This window comes from Priapulus caudatus, unplaced genomic scaffold (assembly GCF_000485595.1).
Source record: "Priapulus caudatus unplaced genomic scaffold, Priapulus_caudatus-5.0.1 Scaffold40, whole genome shotgun sequence".
NCBI lineage: Eukaryota > Metazoa > Priapulida > Priapulimorpha > Priapulimorphida > Priapulidae > Priapulus > Priapulus caudatus.
In genome coordinates, this window is record NW_014577101.1 from 51,957 (window position 1) to 63,388 (window position 11,432).

At 45.0% G+C, this 11,432-nt stretch overlaps 1 protein-coding gene across 1 annotated transcript in view; it reads right to left on the reverse strand.

The window, feature by feature from the left end:
• LOC106819758 (inositol hexakisphosphate and diphosphoinositol-pentakisphosphate kinase 2-like) overlaps positions 1 to 11,432 on the reverse strand; it is a 63,014-nt gene that overhangs the window by 33,664 nt on the left and 17,918 nt on the right. Inside the window, exons 5-12 of the mRNA XM_014824352.1 lie at positions 9,925 to 10,103; positions 9,005 to 9,090; positions 8,597 to 8,751; positions 7,984 to 8,085; positions 7,391 to 7,552; positions 6,643 to 6,866; positions 5,698 to 5,860; positions 5,109 to 5,218 (exon numbers count right to left, since the gene is read on the reverse strand). Of these exons, the coding sequence (XP_014679838.1) occupies positions 5,109 to 5,218; positions 5,698 to 5,860; positions 6,643 to 6,866; positions 7,391 to 7,552; positions 7,984 to 8,085; positions 8,597 to 8,751; positions 9,005 to 9,090; positions 9,925 to 10,103 (1,181 nt within the window). The remainder of the gene's footprint in view (positions 1 to 5,108; positions 5,219 to 5,697; positions 5,861 to 6,642; positions 6,867 to 7,390; positions 7,553 to 7,983; positions 8,086 to 8,596; positions 8,752 to 9,004; positions 9,091 to 9,924; positions 10,104 to 11,432) is intronic.

Below are 11,432 nucleotides of genomic sequence, written 5' to 3' on the forward strand. Positions count from 1 at the left end.
TACAATATACCACAGGATAGGGCGCGGACACGTCGGGCGATCTATTACCCAAAGCAAATTGACTTAGCGCCGACATTAAGCATTTAATTTAGAGCGTGGCATGGCCTAGAGAAGGTGCTCATCGAAAGTCACACCTCGCTCGATCCGTTACTCGCTAACTCGAATCGTAAGTCGTAATCGAAAGTACGCGTACTCGAACTCGTAACTTCACACGTGGTGGCACTGCTCTGCCGAGGTCCCTGGCCTATACCAATATACAGGAATAGGGCGGGGACACGCAAACGGTACGGCGTCGGAAGCCAATAAAATAGTGCCGCGGCTTTTGTTGATAGGCGAGCCCCGGGGATTGCGAAGGCCACCCTTTAGGGGGGGGGAGGGGGGTCCTGGGGGCATGCGCCTCCACGTGAAATTTTGAAATATACAAGGCAAATGAGTGGGCTCTTTGGTGCATTCTGTCTGAGCATTGTGAATTTTTGCACAAAAAAAGTGTTTCCACTGTAATTTTAGAAAAATACTGATGATTTTAAAAGATGGTTGCTTAACTCCAACATTAATTTTTCTTCACTTTAACAGGTGGCAATAAATCTTTGGTAAAAACTTTCCTGAAATACATTCCCTTCAAGACATGATACAATTGTACTGGTGCTCACAAACGACACTGTTAATATTCGTTCATTTGAAACGCGCTGCACCCTGAGCAAAGCATGCTCCCTCAATATTACGCAGCATTACGCTTATATTAACGCCAACGGCACATGCTGCCTGCATAGAATCAGGATGTAGATGGCGAGCAGAATGTCGCCAGGGAGTTCTGGATTATAAAATTTTATAGCTACAGGTGACCTGCAGGGGGCGGTGTACAGATTTTGGTGACAGGGGGGGGGGGTCTAACCGTAATGAATACCCAGCTAACAAAGTTATTTCCTGTATGTTATGAGTTCTTTTTTAGGTTAACATTATTCAGTAACGTTCTAATAACGTGTTTTAGGAAAGTTTTCCTGACATTCTGAGAACGTTTTTGCACGCGAAGGGGGGGACTGGGGGGCCCTCCCCCAGAAATTTTTTGAAATAAGACCCCCTCAGATGCGTTTTCTGCGTGGGCAGGAGGGGGTCCGGACCCCCTAGACCCACCCCTGTACACGACCCTGACCTGACCTCATCTGACCCTGGTCTCTGCTTATAGGGGCCTAGATTACACGTATATACATGATATATGTACCGGCCAAAAGACGGTATAAATTATTGAAAGATATTGGTTACGGAAAATTTATGGCCTGAAAAAAGTGCCGCGGCGGTCGCCGCGGCTGCCGCGGCAGTTCCGACGCCCTTGGGTATGCCATAGGTACGCGCAGGAATGCCATAGGTACGTGCAGGTACGCCCAGGTACGCCTCAGGTACGTGCAGGTACGCGCAGGTACGCCTCAGGTACGCGCAGGTATGCCTCAGGTACGTGCAGGTACGCCATAGGTACGCGCAGGTACGCCTCAGGTACGTGCAGGTACGCGTAGGTACGCCTTAGGTACGCGCAGGTACGCCTCAGGTACGTGCAGGTACGCCATAGGTACGCGTAGGTACGCCTCAGGTACGTGCAGGTACGCGTAGGTACGCCTCAGGTACGTGCAGGTACTCCATAGGTACGCCTCAGGTACGCGTAGGTACGCGCAGGTATGCCGTAGGTACGCGCAGGTATGCCGTAGGTACGCGCAGGTATGCCGTAGGTACGCGCAGGTATGCCATAGGTACGCCTCAGGTACGCGTAGGTATGCCATAGGTACGCGCAGGTACGCCTCAGGTACGTGCAGGTACGCGTAGGTACGCGCAGGTATGCCGCAGGTACGCGTAGGTATGCCTCAGGTACGTGCAGGTACGCGTAGGTATGCCATAGGTACGCGCAGGTACGCCTCAGGTACGCGTAGGTACAGGTATGCCGTAGGTACGCGCAGGTATGCCATAGGTATGCGCAGGTACACGTAGGTACGCCTCAGGTACGTGCAGGTACGCGCAGGTATGCCATAGGTATGCGCAGGTACGTGCAAGTACGCGCAGGTACGCCGTAGGTACGTGTAGGTACGCCTCAGGTACGGTGCAGGTACGCCATAAGGTAACGCCGTAGCGTCGCCTCAGGTACGTGCGAGTACGCGTAGGTGACCGCCTCAGGTACGGTAGCAGGATACGCGTAGGTATGCCAAGGTTACGCGTAGGATTACGCCCTTTCAGGTACGTGCACGTTACGCCTCAGGCTACGTGCAGGTACGTGCAGGTACTTTCGTAGGTACGCCTCAGGTACGCGTAGGTACGTGCAGGTACGCCATAGGTACGCCCAGGTACGCGTAGGTACGCGCAGGTATGCCATAGGTACGCGCAGGAATGCCATAGGTACGCCGTAGGTACGCGCAGGTATGCCATAGGTACGCGCAGGTACGCCGCAGCGCATTTTTTCCGACGCTGATGAGAATGGACGATGGCAATTGGCCTAGACCAAGGAGAGTGACATCTGGTGGCTGCTGCCAGCAGAACTCTTAGCATCTGTGCAAAGCTAACCAAGGGACTCTAACATGGAAGTGCCCACCATGTCCCTTCAGACGATTCAGGATAAACTCCGCCCCTAACGAAATGTACCTGCATGGTCACTGGCAAACATGTGCCACTAGTAATTTTACATCACGTGTCCTGTAATTGTACTGGTGCGATCACAGACAACAGTAAAGTGTGAAAATAATTCGGCTTATCAAATGAAAAACCAGAAGGCATTACTTTCTATTGCCTAACACACAACAAGGGAGTAAAAGTGGTTTGCTGAAATTCTAAAGCAACTCCAAATAAGCACGTGCAGCAAAAAAACCACACCCAGAAAGCAATAGGCACCATAGATATTAGCAGCACAAAACAAAGCATCCAGGCTGCTGCAGCAGTAGCTGCTGGAGCTAGTTTAGGCACATCACCTAGTGTCAACCCTGCAGGATCAAAGGTGTGACTATTCAGTGATATATCTAGCGCAGTGGTTTCAACACTAAGGTACAACCCCAAAATTTGTCACCAACCCACTTTAGAACTGTGATTCCACAGATCATCCTAACTTTTTATCTTTATCTGATAATATCACCATACGGTGGCTGCACCATAGAGGGGATGCCATATTAGCGATACGACTAAAATTTGGTTGCGAGCCCATATACGTTAGAAACCACTGATCTAGAATATAGTCTGTAGCAATAGTTGTGAACGCTTGAGTAGACAGTGCCATCTAGTGCATAGCCTGTAATGTTAGCAAAGCTGCAGACAATGATGCCACACATCAGGTAGTCTATCAGGCAGGATCAAAAGCCTCCAGCAGCCAGTTCCACCTATGGTTTAGCCTGCAAGGTTAGCAGTTGAAGAAGCACCAGTCACTATAGCAGGTGATCTGTGCAGGGAGTTGTGCTGTTTTCGTGTTACGCCTATACACCACCACAATGTCACAATACGATAAATCTGCGTTTACATCAACGTTTACATGCGATATCACTATTCGCTCTAAAGAGACAAGTGCTACTGAATAAAAACGAAAAGATGTATAGACAACTGGCCACGACACACCGTTCACCTTTACGAAAGGAAGCAGTATCATCATGCTATGTGGTTAGTCGAACATCACGGAAGCAGGTTCACACGTTATTATGACCGGCAGCATATTTATTAAGCTCTAGTTCTCGTTTGAAGCCATTTCCGCCAACACTGACTACTGGTCAGGCAACTATATTAATAGCGCTGCGATTTTCTAAATGAAAAACAAAAAACTGATACGACGGGAATCATAAGCTTTGGCGTTAGAAGCTCATAAGAAAATCGAGCGCAAGGAGACAAAAGACCGGCTTACCGGTCCACGTAATAATCTTCCGTTAATTCTCGGCTGAAGAATGCAGAGAGAGGGATTAATGGCAAGTTCGGGCGCGCGAGCACGCGTGACGCGCTGCAGGTCACGTAACGCGCTGCATGAACTGTAAGTGTAGAGCTTCCGCGAACACATTTACGGTCAATAACGATCGAAGATGTCAACGAGGCAGGTCAACGACAGATGCCAGGGAAACGAGACAAGGGCTGTGTAGAGCGATTTTTTATGCAAATAAAACTGCACATAAAAATGTACTTCACGTAAGACATTACTGAGTATTTCGTGGGTTTACAGCCAGACACAAACAAACGACAAATCAATAGGCTTACTGGGAAATTAAAGGCATATCTATCGTAGAAAGCTGGCATTCCAAGCAACAGCAATATACGTTCTAGCATGTAAGGAAAAATAGCGATACTACAGCTCAGCACTGCTGCAAACATACAGACGTAGCAAATGACAGATATGCAAACAAGGCATGTCAGCTAAAAGACATGGGCTTGCCTCCATGTGGCAGCAGTGTATCTTATTCGCTGATGCTTCAAACTACAGTCAACCCTATGTTAGCAGTTACCACCAGAGATAATACCAGTCAATAAAGGACACTTTTTGAGTTAGCCTGATGTACAGGTTTTAACGATATTTGTAATCTCTAAACAAAACTCGTGATTTCACTTATTAGGAGCGGTTAACATGGTCGCGGAAAGACATGCCATAAATCATGCTGATGTATGATATGTCAAAGGGAGTCCACAACCATTGAGGACGGCTGAGGTTGCTGGCAAGGAATGTGACATTCATGGCAAAGCTGCTTCACACACTTGCGTAGCACCATGCGGTGCCCGAATTTGTTGATGCCGCGTAATCAAACGACACAGAAAACTCATGATAAAGCTGGAAATGTCGCACTCACACTGATTCACGAGTAGTGCAACCGAGTTTCGATTAGCAGTTGATATCTGGGGTGATTACTATAGGTATGCACAGACACATACACGTGTGTACATACACGTACACATACAGAAATGCACCTACACATTTAGAAACACAAAACACGTACAACCCCACAAACCCGTGAATGCACACGTCTCCAAACACGAACATCAACAGACATTATCAAACACATTTACCTTACACACTCAAATAAATCCTCATTTACAGCACTAGACACACATGTACACGCATACACACGTGTGCGCACTCTCACGCCAAGATACACCCACACATAATGCCTTACATTTCAAGAACAGCCTTCAATTGCTCCAGGTTGGACTTCTTTTCCTCAATGTCTGGTTCACTCTTGTGTCTGATCTCGTCAAGCAGATATCGAGCCACGTCCAGTATTTCCTAGGTGATAGACTATAGGTCAGAGCATGTCCGTCTTTCCAAACAAAATGCAAGCTTATTGCAAAACTTAATTTTGAAGCAATCACACAAAACAGAGATGCACACACATGCACAGACATAGGCACGCATGCACTCACGCATTGCTTCTGGGAAGTGTCAATTTCAACATAATCAAATTAGTTACGTATAATCAAAGAACTATGCACGTGTTCTCAAACAGTATGCTAAACATTACACATGTCATCACTACCCTTATAGCTAATCAGGATCAAAACAACAAGCTACTCAAATCTACCTGTGGAAGTGCATTAAGACCTGTACCCAGTAAGGACCACACAGGGGCCCATTGTTAGAAAAATGAAGCGGTTCATGAGAAGTGAACGTTAAGACTAATGCTAAGACCAATTTTGTGTCTGACAACCCGCCCCCAGAGTGCTGGCATCCGTCACACAATCTCTCTGCTTCATCAGGAGCTGTACCTGTAGCTGCTTTGGCTTCTTCAGCTTCAGCTGCCCGTTCTTGAAGCCGCCGTACTTCTGGAAGATGTGGAAAAACTTGCCATGCTTCACCTCCATCTTCATCTTCTGCTTCGGCGTACGGTCGCCATGGCGAATAACGGCAATCACGCACCGCAGCTCCATCCTGTACAGACGCACACATACACGCGCATTCAATCATAACCGAACAAAACACGAAAGGGTAACGAAAAAACGCACGAGCACTAAATTTAATAAGTGAAAGAATACGATTGATCAGTCCAGATACGCTATGATTGGTACTAATATGCAGATCATTTCCAGTGATGTTTCTCTCTTACCCCAGTATACATTACATAACTAGGTTAGTAATATAAGCCATACTGCATCGCCAAATATCTGTCTGTATCTTTAACCTCACACTTGTACCATCAGTGATCCTTGTTACCATCACGTTACTGTTGACATTGCGTAAAATGAAATGCACAATACATATGTACTTTTTGAAATAAAGGTCATTATAAAAAATAAGTGAAAGAATCGAGTAAGCATGACAAAACGTAGTCGATGCGAACTGCAGGCACTGGGAAACAGACCCACGACTCCAGCTTCCAGCATCTTCCGTTTTCCTACCCGAATATCGGCAAAACCCCTCCCCCAATGATGACACCAACGCACGCGCGTCCAAACATTAATGCACAAACGACGGCTGCTGAAAAACCACTCTACAGCTCAAGCTCCCCTCTCCTCTCCTCCCCCCCCCCCCCCGCAACAAAGATTCCGGGAAACTGCCGTATGGTTCAAGCTTTCATTCTCCTTCCTAGTTTTCCCTAACCGCCCCACTTCTCCTCTCCACCCCTCTCCTCTTCCTCTCCACCCCGCCCCTCTCCTCTCCCACCCCTCTCCTCTCCTCTACCCCTCTAGTCTCCCACCCCGACAGCCACGCACATGCGTCCAAAGGTCGTCGGCACGAAGGGCGGGTCCTCGAGCTGGTGCGGTATCTTCCACGGGATGTCGAGCTGTGGTGCGAGCTTGCGCAGGATCACGTTGCCCAGCAGGTACGCGCAGTCATCGTAGTACTTCACCGAGTTCTTCACGAAGCTGAAGCCGTTCACGTCGCACACGTACGCCTTGCCGTCGGCACGCAGCAGGTCGAAGCCGCACACCATTTGCTGCGCGGGAGACAGACGAGCGCGCGGCGTGAGTGGCAAGTTTTTTTATTTTTAATAACTTTATTTTTTATTATTTTAGTATTTATTTTTTCATTTATCATTATTTTTCTTTATTATATTGTTTATTAAATATGATCTTATATTTGCTTGTTTGTTTACTTTTTACAAAATAGTTGTTAAGAAATAATGTTGAACAGTATTGTAACATCACAGGTTTTCTGAATGCATTAGCATTGACTGATAGCATAGATAGATGATCATGACTGTAAATTAGAAAAGTGGCAGCAGACATCATTATTTTTACATTGATAATACGCTTATTATTACACATACTTTAATCAATGAATATACTGTCTGTGAAATAAAAATCTGTTAAATGAGGCTTCAGTTAATTGATGTGTGACAGCACATTATCACATACGTACGCCTACGAAAATGTTTATTCCAACACGTCGCATGCACCACCCCTGTATACATGTATCTGTGCTACGAATATTATGAGGCATTTCTCGCTACGCGCATACCTTGAATGCCAAGCAGACCTTCCTGGCGATGAATTTCTCCTCGTTGCCGAGGATAACGGGATACCTGACCTCTTTACCCTCGCTGTCTCGCTCCACCTTGCCATCCAGGGCAGGAGACTTCCTCGCCTCGGCGTGTGCATACTCCGGACCCACCGTATACACCTGCAATTCATTCACAACAACGTGTGAGCAGCAGCAGACCAGACAAAACTACAGACTCAAGTAGTCTCAGGCTATGCTTGGGGCAATCAACCACACGTGGCAACGTAAAACCGAGCCTCACTGAGCCAAATAACATATTACACGACTATAGTTATAGGTTTTGCACATTTTTTCACGTGCAATCAAAATGACATTCTAGACTTATGATGCTGTGTCATCCAAGATGACTCTAACAATGGGTCAATGGTAGGTTTTTTATTAGCCCATAAAGCCATGTGATGCTTGCTACACTGCATTGCTAGTGTTTCATTGACCAAATGTCAACTCACACAACCAGGTATAGAAGCTTAGGTCAACGTGGACTAATTATAATAAACAATGCAGAGTGATTCTACCATTGATACATAGTCATAGTGAGTTACCACACTTGCCTTGACATCCGTGCCATCTGTTGGCATGAAATCTTCGTAAATATAAGAGCCCGTTTTCCGAACCTTGATCTCAGGTGAGTAGACGCTGCTGCGACTGCCAACCTATGTATCGAGTAATATGTAGTCAAGTTATGATATGATGATGTTGCCACGCTCATTAGGAGGTGCCACAGTACCTTCATCGGTCATCAAGCTGTAACAGTTTTTCTAAGTAACAATTTATAGCCGTTTAATTACATTCTGAAAATGTGAAAAATGGCTAGACTGCTTAAGGGTGAAAAATCATTTTTTAACCTCGTTTCATAGAGCAAAGAATTTGGGTGATTAAAAAACAAAAAATTCTCTTTGGGTATGTCAGATCATGAACCGAAAAAAACAACAGAAATATTCCATCCATGACCCATATGACTTGAACGTTGCACTCTCCTGCTTGATCTGGAAATTTTGACATTATAACCCCATACACAGACTACGAGAATATACCAAGAAATCTTGGTTTTTGATATATCATATAACATAGATACAACCTTCGCCAATTTCAAGGAAGCAAAGTCCTCAAGGAAAGGCGAAGGAACGAAAGGCAGAATATATAAAGATTAAAACCAACACACACTTTTCTAAATAAACGCTGGCTGCCACCACCAGCCGATGTAGGATAGTATATGTAGATGTTGTGGTCTTCTGCATTGACTGGCTTCTCTACAAACGGTTTGTTGAATATGACGCCATTGACTTCTATATGGTCATCTCCCTCCACGAGTGTGCATTCTGCTGATGAAAAGAGATGCGGTTTATGCTAAACAGCTAGAAATTCAATGTTCTAGCTACAATAAAATTCTATCCAACAAAAACACTGAATGCTGCTAGACAATTTCAATTTTATTCCTCCCACTCATATTGGAACATAGACTGTATCTAAATGCTTTTAAAGGGATTCTTGCGTAAGTTTTGTTATCTGTCCATGGAGATAAACTGCAAATAATGGGTCTGTGAGATTGATTTTATATTACAAGTGACTCACCATGAGGATTGTCAGAGTCTCGGTCCAATACCGCGTACCTAGGTAACTCAATCCCTTGACTTGCCAGCGTCTTATAAACTATTCGCCTAAATCAAATGCATGCAGAAGAAGAGGTTATTGCAAAATGGCAAAATTACAAAATCTTCTAGCCAAGGTCACTGTTGGAAATCTACACACACTTACATTTCCTACTTACACCTACATTAAACTGTTTAACAAGCACTAACAGACATACCTATCTGTCTTGCCTCTTTCTACATCTTACGGTCAAATATAAGGCTACCTCCCACCTCACCCTAACTCCTACACTCATATAAAAGGCTACACACCACCTCCACCCTAACTCCTACGTCATATCATAACCTATCCTCCACACCTCACCCTAATCCCTACAGTGCATATATAAGCCTACCACCCACCTCACCCTAAACTCCTACACTCACATATAAGCCTACCTCCCACCTCACCCTAACTCCTACAGTCATATATAAGCCTACCACCCACCTCACCATAACTCCTACGACTCAAATATAGTCTTACCACCCACCTCACCATAACTCCTACAGTCATATATAAGCCTACCACCCACCTCACCATAACTCCTACAGTCATATATAAGCCTACCACCCACCTCACCATAACTCCTACAGTCATATATAAGCCTACCACCCACTTCACCATAACTCCTACACTCACATATAAGCCTACCTCCCACCTCACCCTAACTCCTACAGTCATATATAAGCCTACCACCCACCTCACCCTAACTCCTACACTCACATATAAGCCTACCTCCCACCTCACCCTAACTCCTACAGTCATATATAAGCCTACCTCCCACCTCACCCTAACTCCTACAGTCATATATAATCCTACCTCCTACATCACCATAATTCTACAAGTTTTTACACTGTTGTTACCTATCCTGCAGGGTGAATTGTGCTCTAATGTCATTGATTAGGAAGGGCATTCTCAGCTCTGCATACTCCTGTGCCTTTCTCAGCGGGAAGTCTTGGGAGTGGAAAGATATGAGGCATTCGCACACTGGCCATTTCTCCACTGGCTCCTGCAGGATTTGATCCTCATCAAATATCAGTGTCTGGAAAATGTTAGTGTAACAAGGGATCATAATGTGTAACATCAATACACTGAGTGAGATAACTGCAACAAAATAAAATAACATGCATGTCAATACCATGTTGAGTACTGTAGACACACAACTAATCTAATATCTTGAGCTACCAATTCCACACATTTACACATTCCACACACAATTCTACACATTTCATACATTTACTGATGACGTCAGATACATGATACAACCACCCCCCTTGATATCTAATTGATATCGATCCACCCCACCCCCTTTATATCTCTTTTATATCACGACATTAATGACATTAAAGTTGGGAACGCTCCTAATGGAGCATCACCCATTCATTACGCCAGAATCTATCAGCCTCAACCCTCCTACAGCTGTTATCTGCCAGGGAGAGTTGAATTTCCGACCGCATGGTCGAAAATAGCATTAACACCTCGCTACATAGCTCGGGTTTGGTAACACGTTGCGTAGTGACTTCATGCAGTACGCAGCATGTGCACTTTTCGGATCGAAGCGATAGTGGTACCTTCGTAATTTCTCACAATTTCTCAAGGTGCATAAAAGATTTGATATGACCAATTGAGTGGTTTCAGTTAGCCATGAATATGTTGCAGTAAGTACTAACAGCAGATGTTTAACATACGTTTTAACCATTTTGCACACAGGCAGTCGATCATTGTGAAAAGTAGAAAAATGCTGATTTCTCCGTTTCGATTTCTGCCACAGTAACCAATGGTTATACATACATGACATGATAGCATGATATCAGCATGGTTCATACATACATGACATGATAGCATGATATCAGCATGGTTCATACATACATGACATGATAGCATGATATCAGCATGGTAGATACCCACATATGACATGATAACATGACACAGTAGGTAGACATGCACACATACCATGACAACATGATATCAGCATGGTAGACATGCACACATACCATGACAACATGATATCAGCATGGTAGACATGCACACATACCATGACAACATGATGTCAGCATGGTGAACATTTACACATGGCATGATAACAGCATGATATATATGTATACGCCTAGTGAGAGCCCGAAACAGGCATTACACAGAATAATAATGTAGTACAAATATCTATCGCTATAAAGTTCATAGATCATCTTTTGTTCAAATTCTTTAGTCTTCGTTCACTTTTTCTTTCATACTGTTTGATTACCTCCGCGCAACGGAGTTGCAACGGAGGTCATGTAATCGGTCTTGTGTGTGTGTGTAGCCACCGCGCGATCAATAGCGCGTCGAGTCAGCGAGGTCAGCGAGTGGCGAGTCAGCAGCAGCCACCAGTGAG